This window comes from Macrosteles quadrilineatus, unplaced genomic scaffold, assembly GCF_028750875.1.
Source record: "Macrosteles quadrilineatus isolate MER2022 unplaced genomic scaffold, UCM_ALF_1.0 Scaffold_9__3_contigs__length_116548681, whole genome shotgun sequence".
NCBI classification, from domain to species: Eukaryota; Metazoa; Arthropoda; class Insecta; order Hemiptera; family Cicadellidae; genus Macrosteles; species Macrosteles quadrilineatus.
In genome coordinates this window covers 70,355,171-70,377,316 of record NW_026542602.1, presented here as the reverse complement: position 1 = coordinate 70,377,316, position 22,146 = coordinate 70,355,171, and the positions used below count along the sequence as shown (strand labels likewise).

The 22,146-nt window shown below is 31.6% G+C and overlaps 1 protein-coding gene across 1 annotated transcript in view; it reads left to right on the top strand.

Annotated features, from left to right (window-relative positions):
* The window catches only part of LOC129003559 (BAI1-associated protein 3-like), a 223,564-nt gene that overhangs the window by 135,245 nt on the left and 66,173 nt on the right, over positions 1-22,146 (top strand). The window contains exon 5 of the mRNA XM_054431856.1: positions 11,228-11,396. Within this exon, the coding sequence (XP_054287831.1) occupies positions 11,228-11,396 (169 nt within the window). The remainder of the gene's footprint in view (positions 1-11,227; positions 11,397-22,146) is intronic.

Below are 22,146 nucleotides of genomic sequence, written 5' to 3'. Positions count from 1 at the left end.
CAATACCAACTATACAGCACCAGTATGTTCAACTACCAAAGTTGGTATTACCAACCTTCCAAGGGGACATGCTACGGTGGCAGGAGTTTTGGGATAGTTTTGAGTCTGCCATTCATAGCCACCCCACACTCAGTAACGTTGACAAATTTAACTATTTGATTGCACAATTAAAAGGTGACGCTAAACGTTGCATCGCTGGACTCCCCATTACAGATCTAAACTATGATATTGCTATTACCTTGTTGAAAGACAGATTTGCTAAGAAACAGGTAATAGTGAATTCTCATTACTGTGCCTTGAGGGATATGCCACCTATCAAGTCCAGTGACACGGTAACACTAAGGCGAGGATTTGACAACATTGAGAAACATATGCGTTGTCTTCAAGCCTTAGGTGAAGACGTTACTTCTTACTACTTTGTTTCTCAAATTTTCAGTAAGCTGCCCTATGAAATTGTTTTGAAAGTTGAAGAAATGAATATTTCTGGGGAATTGGATGTTAAAACTTTGTGCAAATTTGTAAATAACTTAATTTCGATTCGGGAGAAAGCAGAGCAACTGACGACCTCAACACCTAGCACTTCATCTTACTCTAATAGTTTTGTTACTGTTCCCAATCCACAGGCGGACACTAAGAGGTTGACAACTACCCACTCACTCGTGGGAAACGATAAATTAAATTGTATTTTTTGTGAAGGAACACATTGGAATGACCAATGTACAAAATATCAATCTGCTGAGGCACGTAAGAAAGCAATTCAAGGTAGGTGCTACGTATGTTTAAGTAAGGGACACACTGTGAAATTTTGTAAATCACATAAAAGGTGTGTTTACTGTAAACAGCAGAATAATCACAATAGAAGCTTATGTACCAAACAGTTTCCTACAGACCAAATTTCTAGAAACACCATCAAAGTAGACACCCGATCAACTAATCATGCCAAAGCTTTGCCTGCAAGTAACTTCAACCCGAGCAAGGTACCTATAAATACCGAAGAGTCTGCTTTAATTTCTATGTCGGAGAGTGTTATTCTTCAAACTGCAACTATTACTTTGCGTAATGCTGATACTAAACAAGAAACGCGTTGTGGTGTTCTTTTTGATAGTGGTAGTCAGAGGTCTTATGTGTCCAAAGGTTTGGCTTCTAAACTGAGTTTGAATAGTAAATATTGTCAATCATTGTCTTTATTTACGTTCGGCAACCGTGAATCTAAAACTGTTGAGACTCAAGTAACAGATGTTCGAATACTGCTGAACGATGACAAATGTATGGATATTATAGTAAACATTGTTCCACATATCACTGGGAAGGTAGTTTCTAGTACCAATATCAACTTAAATACAATTGCTTCCTCCTATCCCAAATTAAAGTTAGCAGACGGCCAGTTTACTTCACAAAATATTGATCTATTAATAGGGAACGATTATTATTTTGATATCATTCAGGGTCAGAAGATAGAAATTTCACCAGGCTTATTCTTAGTGAATAGCAAATTTGGTTGGATCGTAACTGGTAGGCATAACGATAACAATGATCATTTCCCTCTGATGTACGAGTCATCTTTTCTTACTCTAGTAAAACCCAACAACTTATTTCCTAGGTCACCACAAACTTTAAAGCCAGATATCAATATTTGTGAAGGTGACGACATCAAAAACTTGTGGCAATTAGAGACTATTGGTATTAAGGATGACCCACATGTGAAAGATGATGACATCGCATTGATTAAATTTAATGAGACTGTTAAATTTGAGAATGGTCGTTATTCAGTTTCCTGGCCTTGGAAAGATTATCCTCCAAATTTACCCACAAACTACAATCTTTCTCTCGGTCGTTTGAAATCTTTAACAGATAGACTTTCAGACAAACATAATCTTCTATGTGAATACGACTCGGTAATTCAAACCCAATTGAAAGACGGTATAATCGAACGAGTGAGTTTTTCAGACAGAAACGATGGAGTCCTTCACTATATACCTCATCACCCTATTATCACTGAGTCGAAAACCTCAACTAAACTTAGGATAGTGTATGACGCGTCAGCCAAAACCAGAAAAGGCAACAATAGTCTTAATGATTGTCTTTACCGTGGACCTGTAATTTTGGAAAACCTATGTAGTTTACTTTTACGTTTTAGAATGAATGCTATTGGAATTATTGCTGATATTGAGAAAGCATTCCTTCAAATAAATCTTCAAACTCCAGATAGAGATGTAACTAGATTTCTGTGGCTCAAAGATCCTTTGTCAGCACCTACTAAGGATAATATTGAGGAGTATCGATTTTGTAGGGTTCCGTTTGGAATCATATCCAGTCCATTTTTACTCAGTGCTACTGTTTTTCATCATTTGTCAAATTGTGAACTTGATAATCTTAATGAAAGGTTGAAGTCTTCATTTTATGTTGATAATGTGGTTACCGGATGTGACACAGATCAAGAGGCCACAACACTATTTATAACTGCTTCTAGTTTGTTCTCTGATTTTAACATGAACCTTAGATGTTGGTCTTCAAACTCAAAGACACTAATGACACAAATACCAATGGGAAAAACTACAACTGAGAATCCTACTGATGTTAATGTTCTTGGATTAAGATGGAACACCAATCTTGACAATCTTCACATAAAACCTGTTAACAATGACAGAAACAAACCTATTTCAAAAAGACAAGTTTTAAGTACTATATCATCCGTTTTTGATCCCTTAGGGTTATTATCCCCTGTAACACTGAAGGCTAAAATCTTTCTCAAACAGTTGTGGGAAGACAATTTGGATTGGGACGAATTACTAGATGAGCCTAAATGTAGGGAATGGAATATTATATGTGAAGATATTATTAAAGTAACTGAAGTTTCTATTCCTCGATTCGCAGGATTACGAGCAGATCATGTAGAGCTCCATTGTTTTACGGATGCATCAAAGGATGTATATTCGTGTGCTGTGTATATCAAATTAATTAGTAAGGAGACTGTCAAAGTGACTCTCATGTTTTGTAAAAGCCATTTAACTCCAAAGTCAAAGCCGAAAATTACCCTTCCAAGACTCGAACTTTTAGGAGTGTTGATTGGAACAAGAGCATTACGTTTTGTGGAAGAATCCTTAAAATTTCCTGTTGTAAATAAGATACTGTGGACTGATTCACAATGCGTGTTACGTTGGATTAGCACAACAAAGCTGCTTCCTAAGTTTGTGGAGAGAAGAGTAATGGAGATCAAAACCAACACCGAGACGCAATTTAGATACGTTCCTACTGACGAAAATCCAGCTGATATGGCGACTCGAGGTAAAACGGTGGATAATCTGAAACACTGCAATGAATGGTGGTCAGGTCCACAATGGCTGTCTTGTAGTCAAGACTTGTGGCCGGATTGGTCTTCTGACTTTAACAAGCCATTAACTGAAGACGATATGGTTGAAACTATTGAAGAAAACGTCGTCACCTTGACTACAAAGACCGAAGACGTGAGTGAAACTAGTAGTCCTTTTGGCATAGATATACAAAGGTTTTCATTACTTTCGAAACTAATTTTGACAACAGTTTTTTGTAAAAGGTTTATAAGTGGATGCAGACGGAATAAACAAGCAAATCATGTTATTCCTACATCTGAAGAACTCAAAGATGCTCGTTTATCGTGGATCAAACATGTTCAAAACACTTGTTTTAGTGAAACACTAAGTAATATAAGAGATGGTAGGTATGATAGATTGCAGAATCAACTTGGCCTATTCGTTGATATGAATGGACTTATCAGATGTAAGGGTAGGATCTCAAATGCAGACCTTGAAGAATATTGCAAGTTCCCTATACTTCTACCAAAGAACGATTTATTTACTCAACTGCTCATAGAAGAGTGTCACTGTAAGATTTTTCACATGGGAGTGCAACAAACTCTCTCGGAACTCCGGAAATCCTTTTGGATAATCCATGGCAGAGCTGAAGTCAACAGAGTTTTGCGAAAATGTTTGAAATGTTTAAAATACGAAGGTGGACCATACAAGCTGCCCCAAATACCCTCGCTTCCAACAGAACGGGTGACTGAAAGTATACCTTTCCAATTTACAGGACTTGACTACTTTGGCCCTCTCTACATTAAATCCTTTCAAGCTTCTAGAGTTGAAGTTTCAAAAGTTTACGGTTGCATATTCACCTGTTTAGTCACGAGAGCTGTTCATTTAGAGATCACCAATAACTTGTCGTCAGAAGAATTCTTACTATCTCTCAGGAGGTTTGTGGGAAGAAGAGGTACTCCGAAGAAGATTTACTTGGACAACGCTACTCAGTTTAAGAAGGCTTCCTCGTTCTTGAATGATATGTTTGTTGAACATCTCGATACACCAGAATTACTGTCTTATGTAAGTGAAAACCACATCGAATTTACTTACATCCCAGAGTTTGCACCTTGGATGGGAGGAATGTACGAGAGGTTGATATCTTTGATAAAGAGATGTTTAAGAAAGAGTATTGGTTCAGTTACTCTGACTAAATCACAACTCGACACTGTGATGATTGAAATAGAAGCTGTTGTCAACTCAAGACCACTAGTTTATGTATCTTCCTTAGATCAAAGTTTGACTGACTTGATTATAACTCCTGGCCACTTCCTTAACTTCCATGGAAAAAATGGTTTTGTAAATAGTTTGAATGAATGTCAAGAAAACGACATGGAGTTTATTTCTAAAGTGACTGAATCGGACTTATTAAAGATGTGGAAAAAGGGAACCAACAACTTAAATAGCTTTTGGAAGATTTGGAAGAAAGACTATCTGTTGAGTTTAAGGGAGAGAACTCAACATAATATCAAACAAGGGAGAATTCTGTCAACCCAACATCCACAAGTTGGTGATGTAGTTCATGTTCACGACACATTACCCAGAGGGACATGGTGACTTGGGAAAATAGAAGTCCTTAACGTCAGTGCTGATGGAAACGTAAGAAGTGCCAAATTAAAGTTAGGATCTGGGAAATACATCACCAGACCTATTAACTTGTTGTATCCCATTGAAGTCTCTGACGTGAATTCCGGAAAGAAAAAAGGGGCCCAGAACAACTAACTAATGATGTGGGAGTGTGCTGAGACAGCTGGTTTTTATTTTTGGTTTCCATGGAAATAATTGATTGTAAATAAACTAATACTAAAGAAAGAAAGAAAGTTGATACAATTTTAACTCTTTATTTATTCTACATTTATTAACTTAAAACTTAATTTAAAGCAGGAAAACCAAACATAACTTTACTTATCCACGGATATCACTATACATGGGAAACTCCAGAGCCACTGGGGCGGAGCCCTTTTAAGAATTTCGAAACGGGAAATAGTTTAAGTCCGATTCGCATACCTACAGAATTTACACACCAAATTTCATAACGATCGGTGAAGTCGTTCCGGAGGAGTTTGCAGACAAACACTGTGACACGAGAATTTTATATATTAGATAATATTTTAACTAAGCTGTAATCCACTATACGAGGAGTGCACATGAGAGACGTTTGCAGTATGTAGACCTAGTGTAGGTAAACCTCATGACGTAATGATGTTATTATCTACTGTCAACGGAACCCACAATGTTGTTTCAGTTTGTGACATGCCTCTGGTGCAGGTATATAGAGGTTATAAACTATTATGCTATGGAGTGACTGAAAATGTCATTAAATGTTTAAACTGTACTTTAATAATGTTGCTAAATGTATAATGTGGTAATATGATTCGTACCTTAAAACACTACTAAATTTTAGTATGTTGGTCATAGTAGAATGATATGTAAATTATGCAAATTGAAGTGGTGGCTCATAATGTAAAAAATGTAAACAAATTTTATCTTAGTATGCAGTCGTTTCCAGAATATTATCCAAAGTAATACGAGTAAATAGTTACACATAAATGAAGTTGTCAACCAACAATATTGACCATTAAGTATATTTAACGGGGACCTAGGACTTAGGAGACCATAAGAGGAAGAGTTTTATTGATTGGTTACTGCAATAAAAAAATAGAAGTAGGAAAAGTAGAAGAAGAAAAAGGGGTGACCGGAAATTCCGGACATTGGCCAATAGCAATATCCGGTTCATTCCGTTATTCCTGTTCTCACTGAAGCCAAAAGCAAAATGAACCTACTGAGATTCTGAGGTACTACTGTATTTATCAAGTATATGCTGCATAGATGTATTTTCTTTTATATGTCAACAATTGACGAAAGTAAAAACATTTAAAAATAGTTTTAGAACATCTGTCCGTTAGGATAATCCTTCAGGTGTCAACTATCCTACTTTCATAGTACATCCTAAAAAAACGTTCTATATTTTTATAAGTAGCCTATATGTAAGCCAGCTAAATTTTTCACACAAAATAGCTTTAATAGTTAAAGATTCAATACGCTTACGAAAATGGATTTAAAATTTAGTTCAACTGCTACGAAATCATATAAAATAATAATTTATTCAAAGGAAAAATACAGTTTTAAGTCTCTACTATAAAAATAATAATATTTTATAATTTTATACATTAGTTAAAGCCAAACCTTTTAAATAAATGTAAAAGAAAACGCCAAAGAAAAATGTTTTAAATTGTATGTGTTAAAACTCAAATTATATCAGCGCTGGTAATACGTACAAAATATAATTTTAATGAGGTTTACGAATACAAAGACAAACAATGTCAAGCAAGCATATTTGTCTTACAACATTATTATTTAACTTTATAGCTGCAAAGGTACCAGCGACTTCATTTTATCACAGACAAACCAATCTTAACAAAAACACCTCCATTGTTGTCAACGTTAGTTTCCCAAAACGTTTTAACTTTTGACATCTTCAGTGAAGCTTATCAGTTGGAACTTTAAGTATTTGAGATAAACTCCAAAAGCTGCCAAGCTAAAGTGTCGCATCAGGAGGTAAAATGGGTCGTTTTCCCCTTATTCTGGTTTGTAAGATTAAAATGTACTTGTTTTGTATAAATTGTTTATTTACATAACTGTACATAAGCTAACAGATCTTCTTTAATGGCTTGGATGTTTGAACGATAAGCAATAAACTTTTAATGCCATTGGACATTTGTATAACTACTTTTCAAACAAACATTGACTGCTAAAAAACCCCCTCAATGACGTCAAACTCTAAATTTTCTACATTAAAAGCTATAAAATAGTTTCTTACTAATGTATCGTATACTAAAGTTTACTAAAAAATTATCTTTGTACTCCGGGTTTTTCGTCCTAGGACTCTGGCATGGAACAATTGTTTCATATAACTTTAAGCCCGACTTTAAGTTTAAGGAATTACCACTTCGATAAAATCTATTGGTGATTTTGTGAGATTTGAACCTAAACCTCAGGAACCAAAATTGCGTGCTCTACCTTAGACAAGTTTTCCCCCCTTTTTAATACTAAACACAGGTATCATGTATAGCTTTCTTTGACTAACCAGTGGTGTCGGGAATCACATTACTGAGCCGGTGTTTAAATTTATCTGAGTGGCTGGTTTTGGTTTTTTTTATTTCATTTTTTTTTCAATAAACCTCCAAACTGTAAAAGAAAGTAGGAACTACTACGCAGAGCTTATCAAAGTTAAAACGATAAAAAGGTAATTTATATTGGACTGATTTAACCTGGGATGAGTTTCGTTACCGTCAGGACAAAGTAATTACAGGTCCAAACATTATTTAACCTTTTCAAACGAATCCCAATCCAATATTCTTTTGATCCGATTTAATGAACACGTTTGTAAATCATAACAAGCAATAATAGAGTTACAATTAATTGCCGCTGATTATAAAACGAAAAGTATTGACTATGTAAAGTAACATAGAATACATTAACCACCTTACCTTACCTTACATTCTAACCACATGTTCCACATGAAGGTGGGGAAATTATCTTGTTTCTAACGTTTTTAAAACATTATAAAATCCTTAAAAATTACAAAGTACAAACGAGAGCAAATATTTAGGGAATCTCTTTTAGGTTTTATATAAATTTAGAATCATGGCTGTTGTTGAATACATTATATGTCACAACCACAATAAAATAAAAGGTAATCTATCTTAAATTAACAAAATGATGAACAGAATGATTCTCTAACGATTTGAAGATGAATAAAATAATTCTTTGATAATCAAATGAAATAAAATTCGTTTGTAAGATCTTGTATCACAGATTGTAACGAGCATGTAAAAGACTACATGACGCAATGTTTTCGTTAGGGATTTTAAAGGTTAAACAGCTGTGTAAACGTTGTGTCATGTATGACGTCATCACAAAGGCTACGTCACACAGAATCATTGGTCACTCTGACACAAGGTCTACCACGATGTGAATGGAATAGTGATCACTGTCTTTGTGTGTAGCTCCTACTCGCAATATAATGAAACCAAAGGTTTACATAGTTAAAATCGGATTAATAAAACGTAGTAGAATATGAATTTTTTGAGTAGTTTAACACATTAATTTGTACATCATTTAGGATCAAAAATATTTAGAGTCTTTGCTTGCATTTATTTACTTCCTGAACAATTTTATTTAGTATTATTCATTTAATTAAATTTAGACTGCAATAAAGAATACATTAACTGTATGAGGGCTTCAGATATAAATGAAACTGTAGACATCCATTAATTTTTATTTCAAGAATACCCTATACAGATATATAATTTGGGTGATAGTAATTATTTAGGGATTTTAAATGAATTTCCCTACTTGTTTTAAACATTTTTGTTCCACTCCTTTTGTTTCTCAGTACTTGAATATATTAATTATTGCAATAGTTTGTTTTTATGAGTATATATTCATTAAATAAAAGATCATAATTTCATCGTGAATTAACATTATTAATTATTGAAACATTAATTTGATTGTTTACATTTAAGATAATAACACCAATATTCATGTGCTTCGAGTGTCCACACACATGGTTAACCTTTCGGATAGTGTTATTTATAACGAACGTTGAATTTAATGGATATTTGATTACAATACGTTTAATTTATACTCTTACTAATCAATGGGCATTCGCTCAGTCTGAAGTGTGTATATGGGTTTCTGACCACTAGAATGCCAGTTTAAAAGTTTTAGTTAATGTTTGCGTTCGCGAACTAGTATGATTGGCTTATGGAAACGGGGGTTTAAAGGGTAAAAAAGTAGTTTTTCCCATTTTCGACCCCCAAAATATAATATTTTGCAATTCCTTTTTTAAAATATTTTACAGAGCCTAAAACCAAGTAATTTAGTATTTAGAAGCGTTTTTGTACGAATTATTTCTACATACAAAATTCCAAGATTCTGTGAATTTGAAATCCCCGTTTTATTTTTATGAAGAATAAATACTCTGTTATTGTTTGTCGTTTGGTTGTATATTTTAAATAAAATTTGTTAAATTTAAAATTTTAATACTAACTAATTAACAAAATTTAAAAAGCAATCTAAAAAAAAACACGCACTTTATTACCTTCCCTTTAGCAGCGAACCTTACAACTTACTAAAGTCAAGGGAAATATCCTGACACTTTTAAGGAAATAGTTTAGTGAATATCTAATCAGGGAGGAAATTCACTCCCTACAGTATTTACAGGTAACTTATCGCAATTGTTGGTATCTAAACTTTTACTGTAAATAAATATTCATATTTACTCATACATTTTTCCAAATAATTCCTCATACTTGTATGGTTTGAGACTGTAGAATGTTTAGGTTTCTCGTAAAACTAATTCACAACGTAAGCCGAGGACATAATCGCCATTGTGTTGACCGTACTGGCTTAACTAGCAATTAGGGCTCAGAGCTCATGGAGGACCCTCGGAAAACAACATTTAGGAATTTCAAAAATGGCGTCGTTAAGAGACAAACGTTCCAGCAAACTGTTGATTGTGTGGTCCTTTTTAATAGGGATTGAAGATGGAAATGAGCATCCCTTTTGTTTTTTAAATATGTTCAAATTTTTTGTTGCTAGATTTAAAATAGTTGATACAAGCAATAGGATTGAGTTGGAATCAAACTTTAAATACTGTTCATACACAATAAACAGCACAAACTATTAATTTATATCATAAATTTTACCTGGTTTTCGAAACTTTCAACAATTTTCCCTGCATTAATTTAGAAATACCTAATTTAGAATATCAACCTTATACTTGTGGAATCGAATTTCAACATGTATTATATATTTTTGTTGTAATCGCTTTTTGTATGGTATTTAAACTTAAAATAACAAATTACTAATAATCACAAGCTTAATCAATTTTGAACAAACAGTTTAAAACAATTCTCTACCTTGTTCCAAAGTGTTTATATAATATCGGTTTTTCCCAATTATTGAGAAAACAAACGTAACAAACGTTAGAGAAATGTTTTAGTTTAAGTACAAAGATAAACCCTGGAGGTATAAGGATGACTGATGCTCGCTTAACTACATCGTTAGGTAAAATAATCCTGATATATTACTCTCACCTTATATACCCTTCAGGCTGTCCAAATAAAGACATTTTAAACATAAAAAACTGTTATAATCTCAAAATTTTGATTTTTTTTGTTTTTGGACATCAACAGGTAGTTGTATCAAATACTTTTCAAATGACATTTTGACAAAAATGTTTTACTATAATTTGTTGAATTTTTCCTTATAATTAGAGTTATTGAAACCCTCGATAAGACGTTGCCCTTGATAACATAACTTATTTGATAATTCATATGAGACTTGTTATCGAGGTTCTTCTATATTTATATCAAATAAACCCAATATAACTTTATATAAAAAAAAAAATAAATAAATAAATAAAATAAAAAATAAACCCAATATAACTTTATATACTTTTCAGGGTCCAAGAGACGACGGGTCAACCTTGATAACAGGTCTAATTCGATAGTTCCATAAGTGACTTGTTATCAAGGTAAACTAAATTTAATATACTTTTCAAATCGTTAACCTTGATAACTTATTTGATAATTCCAAGAGATTTGCTATCGAGGTTCTACTATATTTTTATAAACTAAACCTAATACACTTTCCAAGGTACAAGAGACGATCAGGAACCTTGATAACAACTCTTTTCTTATCATCCCCATGAGACTTGTTATCAAGGCTCTATTATATTTATACAAACGATACTAATACACTTTTCAGAGTTCAAGAGACGGCTTGCGGTCGTTGAACTTGATTATACGTCATATTTTGATCATTCCCTACGATACTTCTTATCGAGGTTCTGCATTTCTATCAACTAAACCCAATACTCTTTCCAGGGTCCAGGAGACGGACGGGTCGTTTTTCGAGAGCTACACAGCCATCTCGTGGAAACTGGAGAATAGAAGGTTGTTGACCATGCAGGAGAGTAGGGAGGACCAACCCCCTCCCCCTGAGTATGTAGTGGGCATAAAACCTCCCCCGGACCTGCGCCCACACCCCAAGGAGGTAATGAACTGTCATAAGTAGTAGTGTTTGTCATAAGTAATTTGAGCCGGTTATTTCACTTTATATTTATCATATTATGAAAATTAGGTAGTGTTTGTCTGTTTTATCATGTTAAGTTTGTAGGACTGATTCAGTTGCAATCAAAGGGACGTCTTATGCAAGATTTGGATAGGAGTGTAGCCGTTATAGTAATCTTAATTAGAACCCTGTTCTAACTGCATTTTGAAAGTTAATAATCGCAGATCATAGTGAGATAAACATTCTTAATGCTTCAATTTTATTTTATTTATTTTATCAGTGTAAACTTTGAAAAAGATAAATTTGGCAGATGGCTGATTGAAATACAACAAAAATAATGTAAGCATTTTGTAAATAACATTTTTGTACATTAATGAATAACATAAAAAAATAATTTTGTAAACGTTTTCAAACACATACTTCGGTACATATTACATAAAGCTGTGTAAAGTGAATCATCCTAAGAATAATTTACTCCATTTGCAAAACTTGACGATATCTCATTTGTACTTATTGAAGGTGTACATTTTATTGACATTCAATACGCTTAATGTATTTAAATACTGCAAATCAATCCCAAATTTATAAATAAAATTGTTGCTATAAAAAGTCTAATCAACTTTAGTTTTACATTTTTTAGTTTAAAGTTTCTGTTGCAATGCGGTTACCACACAAGTAAGGAATCCCTGTGGTAAAATAAAAGAAAGTTAGTTAAAACTCCCTAATTGTGTAACTTTTAATAGGAACAGTGTTCTATTGTATTAACGCAGAACATAACAATGCAGTCTAATGTGGGAAGAGTTTGAATTCAAAATAGTTTACAATCGATGGACAGTAAAAACTTACAATGATGAGCAGAATGTTGCATTATTCCTAGCCAGCGAGGTATTATATTATAGCATTTGAATAAGATTTTTTTGCTTGAGTAGTTTTATTTAGGGGTATTTTGAACAGATTTTTTTAGTTAGGAACCATGTGCCTCAATAAACAACTAATTATAGAAATGTACTAAAATAAACTTTTTGTTCATCATTAAACGTACTATATAATTTACGGAAAGTAAATAAAATAGTATAATAAAACAGACAACAGTTATGTTGTTGTACAGATTTAATATATGAAATGAGACTAACCTAATACTTGTTCATGTCGTACATGTTCTTTACACGTACAACAAATTCATAACCTTTCTTTAAATTATTATACATTCTAATTATAAATCTTTTCTGAGCTTAATTACATACAATTAAGAAATAATGTAAGTATGAGAAGGTTAGGAATTTAAGGTTTAATCGGTACATTCTTCATTTGTTTTCTCAGGTTACTTTTTATCAGTCTAAGCGTAAATATATTTTGTTTTAAGTGTTATACAACGTATTTAGCTTACAATTGTAATGTCACTAATGTAAATAAATAGGCTATATAATATATATACCGGAAATATATGTACTTAAATTAAAAAAAAAATAATTATATTGAATAAAATTTGTAATATTTGTTAAACCTTTCTTTGAAATTTAGATTAACATAAGCTTCGTTAGAAAAACTGTCTATTGCAACGTATTCATAAATACAAATCTTTTAGTGGGATACCTTCTAAACAAAACAATGCTCAAATTCTGTGACCAACTTTTATTCACATCCCTATGGTATTACTTGTTTGTTTCACATGCTTAAGGATATCCCTGGGTAACTCTCTAGAGGCAAAAGGTGTTCGTTTTGTAAATTGGTTGCTTACCTCGCCAACTCCAATACTCTGTTGGAATCCCCAACGTAACCCCTTTTTTGGTGTTCACAGCTGAAAATATATTGTATCTACTGTATATTAAACGATTTTCAAATATTAAAAATACAATTTTTAACAAAATATTTTTAATATTTTAAAATTATTTAAATATTATTATTTATTAAAATATTATTGTCTATTATTACTATATATTATTAATTTAATATTTTAAAGAATGGGGTTTGATACAACGTAAACAAAATAATCCTACAATGTTCTTAGTTTAAAAGTAAAATACAAGAAAAGTAACAAACCATGAAAATGTTGATTTGACGATAAAATTGTATATGACCTATAAACCAATTTTGCTGATATTGCTTCAAATGTAAAATGGTTTATTACACTTGCATATTAAGTTAAAAATATAAAAATGTTCCACTACGCGTCCCTAGACAATAAAGATGTACTGTGTTGTATTTAAAAATTTCAAGTTAATTTTCCCACCTTTTATATCTAGTTTTTGGATTTATTTATAGCAATTTTATTGGTAGCTAGGTTGTACTTGTAGACTTTCTTTTACCAACGGAAATCGCTAAAAGGTAAATATTTTAGTAGATTGTTTAGAGAAAATTAGTTTTAAACTGATCAAGAAGTTTTATAGTTTTCAGTTGTAGGTTTTAATTTGTATAGGTCACTTATTGAAATGTAAAAGATATTTTTAATTTATATGTAAAAGAGGAAACGAGACTGACAAATTCAATATTCGTTACGTTTCGTTATGTCACAGAGAAGTTTTTATGGACAGAGACTTGTGTGAAGAGGAACAGTTAAATAAAAAAGGGTTAGCGCGAATTGGCCGTTACATAACATGGTTTTTTTCTTTGTTTAGTGCAAGAACCACGTTTAGGTTTTTGCATTTCCAATTACAAAACAATTCTGGAAGAAAAGTTTATAAAGTTGCTAACGATGATCAGATCTTAGTTTTTTTTTTTAATTGACCACAATGGTGAGGTCGTTAACTAAACTCAGATGAAGAACAACTTTATACTAAACTATTGCCTTTACACATTGTAACATTGCCTGGTTAACCCCTTCTATAATCCACACAAAAAGGCAAAACTTGCATTAAAGAGATAGATTTGGTTTAGCAAAGATACAAAGTCTACTTAATGTTTACTCGTAAGCGTATTTGGCTAGAAGCTGGTAAAAAAAAATTCTAACATCGAAAAAAGGCTTTTTCCTATGTACCGGTATGTCATTTCACCTTATTGCCCCTCTAAGTACCTGTACACCCCATATAATTTACCTTTGAAGCTCCAACACTAAATATTTTTACCCTTGAAATATTTGTTAATTTTGGCTTTAAGTTTACTAAGCATTGTTAAACCTGCATGGTCAAATTATGGGAATGGAGTTTTAAGGGGGATTTTATAGGCTAAACATTTGTTTTCCCTTTTTCGGCTCTCAAATCATAAATGTTTGCCACTTAAAATCATGTTATATGGGTTAAAGACAAATAGAATCGTTATTGTGCGCTTTATCTTTCCCAAAAAACTGTAATTTTAATATTTAATATATATTTTTTTTAGTTTGCAGGCTTTCTGCGGTGGGGGTATTTACTCGTATTTAAGTACAATTCCAGTAGTTAAAACGTATCATTTTCAGTATACATAACAATTTTCATATCTCTACTTTAACATGTTTTCATCAACAACGCATTAAAAAACACTACATAAAAACCAAAATACACTTTTGTACTAAATCATAATATCATTATAGCATCTCATTCTGGTCAACATAATGCGAAATTTTTAAATTTACGTTGGAAAGAACTTAGCAAAGAACAGGAAGGCTAATTTACTTGGCACAGGAAATAAGTAAAGTTTTATAATTAACTCTTCTGTCGCATTTGTAAAACTCAGTTGGATAAAAATCAAACAGAGGTTATCTTTGTGAATACATCAAAAATTTGCCACGTTGCTATTTGTCTATATTTCCATGTTTTTTTTTTTCTGTAGAACTGTACAATTGGTCTTCTGGTTGAAGTATGAAACTGTTGGCCTGAAGGCATATATTAAAACCATCACCAATAGTTTATACTCTACATTCCTTTCTTTCAGTGTTGTATTAGTTTCTTTTATCTTAAAAGAAAAATACTTTCATGTTTAATTGTATTATAAGTATGGGTTGATTTTGTTTATTGTATAGAGAAGGATAAATAGTACCATGTATTTTATATGCATCATTTAGGGCAAATATAGATGTATTACATTTTGTTTTATTTCAGTGCCCATTTAATCAAATCTTAGTTATGTCACGGGGTGTTTTCAAGATTTTTTCCCTAAACAACATCGATGAATACACCAAATTACAAAATATCTTGAAATTTAAAAAACTAATATTTTTATCATAGTAAACTAGTTGTAAGTTATTCAAGGTATTCAAGGTATTCAGTTATTCAAGGTATTCAACATGTACATAATACAAAATATTATTACAGTATTTAAATTTATAAATATTTTCTAATATTGATTACCCAGGCTGAAAAATTAGCCTTTCGTGTATTAAACTGTAATTATTTACATTAATTTGTATACAATCAATCAGTCAAAATGCAAAAAGAACTCTATACTTATTTCTTGGAAAAATATAGCTTTTCGGAGCTTCACTTAAGCACAGAAAACGTTAAGACAAGTCTGATAGCGTACTTCCGGTGGATAGTGTACTTCCGGTGGAACTCGATTGATGTTGTTACTTCCGGTAAATGAGTGTCGCCCTGGCGTAGACTGAGAGAAAGACAATATGCGAATATCTGGTGATCGTGTTTTCCACAAAGTTACTTTGTACAATTTAAGGAGTCTTTAGTACCCTTTTAGTGTAAAACAACTCTTAAGGGTTGTCAGACCACCCTTTGACGTACATTTGTGCACTCATAACATCATTAGTGCATTACTCATCCAACGAAATAATTTTCTTGAAACGCGACTGAAGTATTAAGTTTCATAATATTATTTATTTATTGAGTCATGAACGGAAAAATTTCAATTTCAAAACTACTAAGAATTATAAGATAAAATTAAAATGATCAAACGAATGCTAAAACCATTTAAATACATAATTAAATTCGTAGTTACTTTGTTTTCAATGAAAAGTGAGGCATCTTTTACTGTATATTAAAGACAACATTTGGTTAAAATTTCCTACAATCTGACAAGAAAGGTTTTTTTATCAGGACAGTGTATAAAACATACGACATTCAACAATGGATGACATTTGTTTCATACTGGACAAAATCGTATTTTACTTTGTAAAAACAATGTTTACTAAAATGTACGATGATTTTAAACAGTAGAATTTCATCTGAAAATGAAACGAAATTTATCCTATAAACGACTACTTTTTAAAACTCAAATTGTTTTATTTAAGACCTGCTATCTTCACGTAATATTCAATATTTTCATATTTGTACGTGTGATCATAAAAGAGAATACTAACGTAATAAATAAATCATTTTGTTTAGTTTTAATACAAATAGTAAAAAAAAAACACATTATAAACCTAATAATAACCACAACAATTCATATAGCCCTTGTACTACTTTTATGATAAATTAAAATATTTTAACTTATCCGTCTTTGGTCAAAAAGTTTCACCAGTGAGGTACTGAACCTTTTTTTTAAGAATCATTAAAAAAATAATAATAATTGAATAAGAGATCCATCAGAATAAATGTGGTTGAAAAATAATTCTCCTATGAATAACTGACAATTGCCAAGATCTTTTTCCAGTGAAGTCATTATCAAGTTTAGTGAATCACAGAAGTTTTATAATTAACTCTGTTAGTGTTACGTTAGTAGCGTTAACTGAAAACTCAACATTTGTCTGCGAGGTCATTGACCCAGGACGTGTTCGACCTTTTAAAATTAATTTTGACTCTGCAATGAATGAAAGCAATTAAAATAAAATTGTCATAATCAAAAATTATTGGTTTGCAATGAAAACCTAAACCGTTTTACATTTACAGTTTTTTTATGGTCTACTTCAAATTACTACTTCTGATTACATAACAATTTATATACTATTGACTTGTGTTTTTCAAAACGGTAATGAGAATGAATTTGCAATTTGATTGCTTGTAAAAACTGGTTTAGCTTTCTTAACCAACACCAATTTTATTAGTCTACAAATTAAAAAAAAAAACTTAGTTTATTGTATACTCAAATACTTAGTTTATTGTAATTGTATACTCAAATATTTTACCTGCACTATGGTGAAGAGGTTTTCATGTCAATAAAATAATCTTCATTTATAAGAAATGAAAACCCTCCCCTATTGAATTTGAAATTTGAAAACAGTTTGTAAGACACAACATTCTCACAGAATAAAATTTAGATAAATAGGCCGAAATGTTAGCTGACCGGTAATGAAAAACTACTAAATCCACTAAAATTATCAAACAGTGTCGAAAAACATCAGCTTAGATAAATCTTATATCATTTTGATGATAAAAAACAAAACATTTCTAGTAATAATAATCACACATAATTCACATACAACATTTTACAAGTTGTAAATAACAGTTGGTATTACCACACTAGGGTTAAATGAACATTTTATTTATTTTCTCCACTGCCCAGTTCAATAAATATTTTCACATACCAGCAATGTTGATCTTCAATAAGGGCTTTCACGGACGGTGTCAAAATCTATATACTCTTCCATCGTCAACCGGGTCAGAGCAAATTTGCCGCCAAATATTTAGCCCTGTAAATCAAAATAGTCAATTTATAGGTTAAAGCTCATTCTTAGTTTGCCTCCTTTAGTAAGGTACAATGTCGAGTAATTAAGTAGAACAGATTTAGTTTATGTTGAAAAGTAGACTGATATGTTTCAAAAAAACTAAATTATTAAGTTCTATATAACGAATGAGCATCCTGCATGTTCAAATCTTTTGGGTAAAATATGATATAAAGCTATAATAGTATGAAAGGGTAGACTTCCATATCTGTTGGCACAAACAACCGAATGAAAATATCGATTATTCGATTGTTTCGTTCAATATATCGATCAATATTTTCATTAAGTTGTTTGTGCCAACAAATACGGAAGTCTACCCGTATAAAATTATTTAACAATACATAGTCTATTCTATAGAATTTCCACGGTTGTGTCAGGCAAGTATTGAGTAAAGAAATCCATTCCGAAAACTATTTACTTTACAATATTTAACCATCTTTTGGTTAGGTTAGGTTAACTTAGTCGGATTAGATTATATTGTGCCAAACGAGGAGACAAAAGCCTGAAAAATTCTTGCAATAGAGTATTTTATATTTATACTTTTCCACTATGCCAAAGGGCTTTCTATATTATAATGTCGGAACAAATTGTATAATGGTTTTATTAACATATCTGACTCACTTCAGGCAATGTATAGATTACCCATGAATTCTATAGAATACGTTATTGTTTACTCTGCCGGTTTGTCAGATATATAATTTTACAATAAACAATTTGTGCAACAAAAATATTTTAAATAAATGAAACCTACAAGTTATTTACCACTGAACTGCTAACAATAAGTAAAGAACAATCACATAAAGTCAGACTTTCAATGTACATAATTACAATGTCTGACACATCGTTACTAAGCTGAAACAAAGCTTTTCATTTCAACCTGACTCAGTGCACTAAACATACCTGATTAAACTTACATCCGTGGATTATCCGTATTATATTCTAAAGTTTTTAGATTTTGTCTTCATTTATTTTTTTGGTGACATGTCAGGCATTTTCTAGCCGAAACAGTGATCTTTGATTGCAATTTTGAGTAATAACACAAGTATAAACATAATTTTTATGGCAACTTATACAAAATAAATAACTAACTTATTCATATACCTCTTTATGAACACGAAATGTGTCTGTAATTAGTTTCTAGTTCCTTCTGTTTTTCTCTAAAATATCTATATTTTCAATACTGTTAATCATATTTAGAAGAGAAAGAAAGAGTGCTTTATATACTTACAAAGAGGCAAAAATCATCTATCTATCTATATATTAATAGGCAAGCATGTTTCTTTAAAACCTTTTTTCTCAGCTCGTGTGCATCGTAGGGAAAATCTACGCATACTGTTAGAAAGCTGTTTTCCTGTAGGTGTGCAGAATCCCTTTATAAATTAAAATAGGCTCAAAAATAAGCACAAAAAATGAATTTAAAATTTTGAAAAATTTAACATGGATATTATGAGTTGCCATGCTGGTGACGAAATAACAACGAAATATAAACAGAAAATCAAAACAAATGGAAGAAACTCCAATCACATGTTCTATTCAAAGTGTGGAATTAAAATAAAGAAGTCTATACATTAAATATTTTTGGTCGAGTTTCGACCACTGGACGACCTCTAGTATGTGTATAATATATAAAATATAATATTATTTTTCCTTAAGGAGTTTTAGTTAGACCTATTTATTACTAAAGGTCATCCAGTGGACGAAAACTCGACCAAATAATTAAATGTGCAGACTTCTCTGTTTTCACCCCACGCTGTAAATAAAACATATGATTGGGATTTCTTACATTTGTTTGGATTTTCTGTTTATATTTCGATGTTATTTCGTCACCAGGATAGCAACCCATAAGCCATGTTAAATTAAAAAAATGAATTCATTTTTTGTGCTAATTTTTGAGACTATTTTTATAATTTATAAAGAGATTCTGCATATCTACAGGAAAATATATTTCCAACAGTATGCGTTGATTTTCAATGCGATACACACAAGCTGAGAACAAAGGTTTTAAAGAAACATTATTGCCTATTTACCAAGGCCCCACTAGAAAAAAACAGGCCATGCTGCAGCACGGGCAGCGCAACGCTACGTCACAGTGGTGGATAGGATAGTTGTACTAAACTCTTGCAATTAAAATCTTACAAACAACCAGCTTGTTTATTTACCTAAAACATATGGGAATTGTGATGGCAATGAATTTATCAATGAAATCTGTCCACTAGTGTGACGTCATGGATCCTGCAGCATGGCCTATTTACATAGATAAGTAACAACTTCGTTGTTAAAGGCTTACTAAGATAAATCCCACACAACGAAGTCAATCTTTGGCAAACTTACAACTATGAAACCAGTAGTGTTGTCGTTAAGTGTTTTTCTTAATATTTGATGTGGTAAAATACTCATGATAGGCCTAATTACATTTTTAAGTCTTAGAGATAAAACATGAATGAGTTATGAAGAAGTAAAAATGCGTTAAATAAATTGGAATAACAAGTTAAAATATATGAAATGTGTAATTAATCGACACAGTCACTAATTATTTTAACACAACACACTAACAAAACGAATATCCTACTGATTGATGATTATTTTAATATATCATTAGAAAAGGGAGTTGATTACTTTTAAATTATTGTAAAAACAATTGAATTGTTCGTTGGATATTTTAATTATGCAGTTGTCACAGCAAGACTGAATGTTCATTTACATTGTAATTAGATTTGTCTGTTTTGGACTGACACGTGTAGTTACGTGTTTAATCAAAAGTAAAGCTTGACTTTAAACCTTAATTATGTCTTGCTGCTTGGTTTAACTGGTGCTAGATCCTTGGATGTAAACATTATTACTAGGTAATATTTTGAAAATTACTCAGCTCATCTTGTTTGAAGAATAAAGTTTAATTGACTGGAAAAGGATGGGAAACTTTACACTGTTAAACTAGGCCTACTGTACAAAGTTTCACATATTTTTTGGTATAGCTTATTGCTATACCAAAAACACAGGGTGTTTTAAAATATTCTGGACATATTTTTTGGACATGTTCCTTGGGCTAAGACGAACATAAAATGCAATATAAGTTTGGTTCTAAAATGCCTAGATTTCTGTTTGTCGGTCTGTTTGTGATTTTTAAGAACTATTTTATATCTTGGGCATTTTTCGAGATAGAAGTTTCAAAATTAGTATATTTCGGTTTGGTATCTCAAGCCGTTTCAATATGGCGGCCATTAAAAACCTTTAATGCCAAATTTTGTGAAAACCGTAAAAATTAAGAAAGTTGTTTTTGGATGAAAAATATAGAAGATTTAAGTACAAATCAAATAATACCTTGTTTGTTAAAATCAGATGACAAACAACCGAGTTATTAGTTTTTTTCTACATTCGGATACGCAATATACTATAATAGGACCACAGATAATAGAACACCATTTAATTCGTTCCTTAGTCTATGATAGGACTTCCATATCGTTTAATATTTGTTATTTAACAGAGCAGTAATGGTAGTCCTATTAAACTACTTAACTGAATGTAGAAAAAACTGATAACTTGGATGTTTGTCATCCGATTTTAACAAACATGGTCTTATTTGATTTGGATTTAAATTCTCAATCTGTTTGAGTGAAGAACTGTTTCCTAACATTTACGGTTTTCATGAAATTCGGCACTAAAGATTTTTAAATGACCGCCATATTGAAATGGCTTGAGTTATTGGAACGAAACTTTGTAAGCTCTTTTTACCTACAAAAAAACACCTTAAACCAATAATTTTAAAATTTCTATCCTGAAAAATGCCCAATATATAAAATAATTCTTAAAAATCACAAACAGACCGACAAACAGAAATCTAGGCTGTTTATACCCGTACTTATATGGCATTTTATGTTTGTCTTAGCCCAAGGAACAAGTCCACAAAATATGTCCAGACAATTTGGAAACACCCTGTTTATATTTAGAGGTGCGTTTCATTTGGATACGTGAAAAGAGGTTATTTTGAGAATTTAAGGAACTACTAAACTTATACATGTATGACGTTTTTACATTATGATTTTTATTTTACAGTATGACGTTTGATACTTCTCTGTAGCGAATGACCAATAATTAATTTAAAGGTAATATTTTAAAATAAGGTACATTTCCCAGCTATTGGACAGTAAGAATCATTGGAAGCGGTTTGCAGAGAGCAGAATAAGCATTGTATTTTCATTTTACAGTATTTGC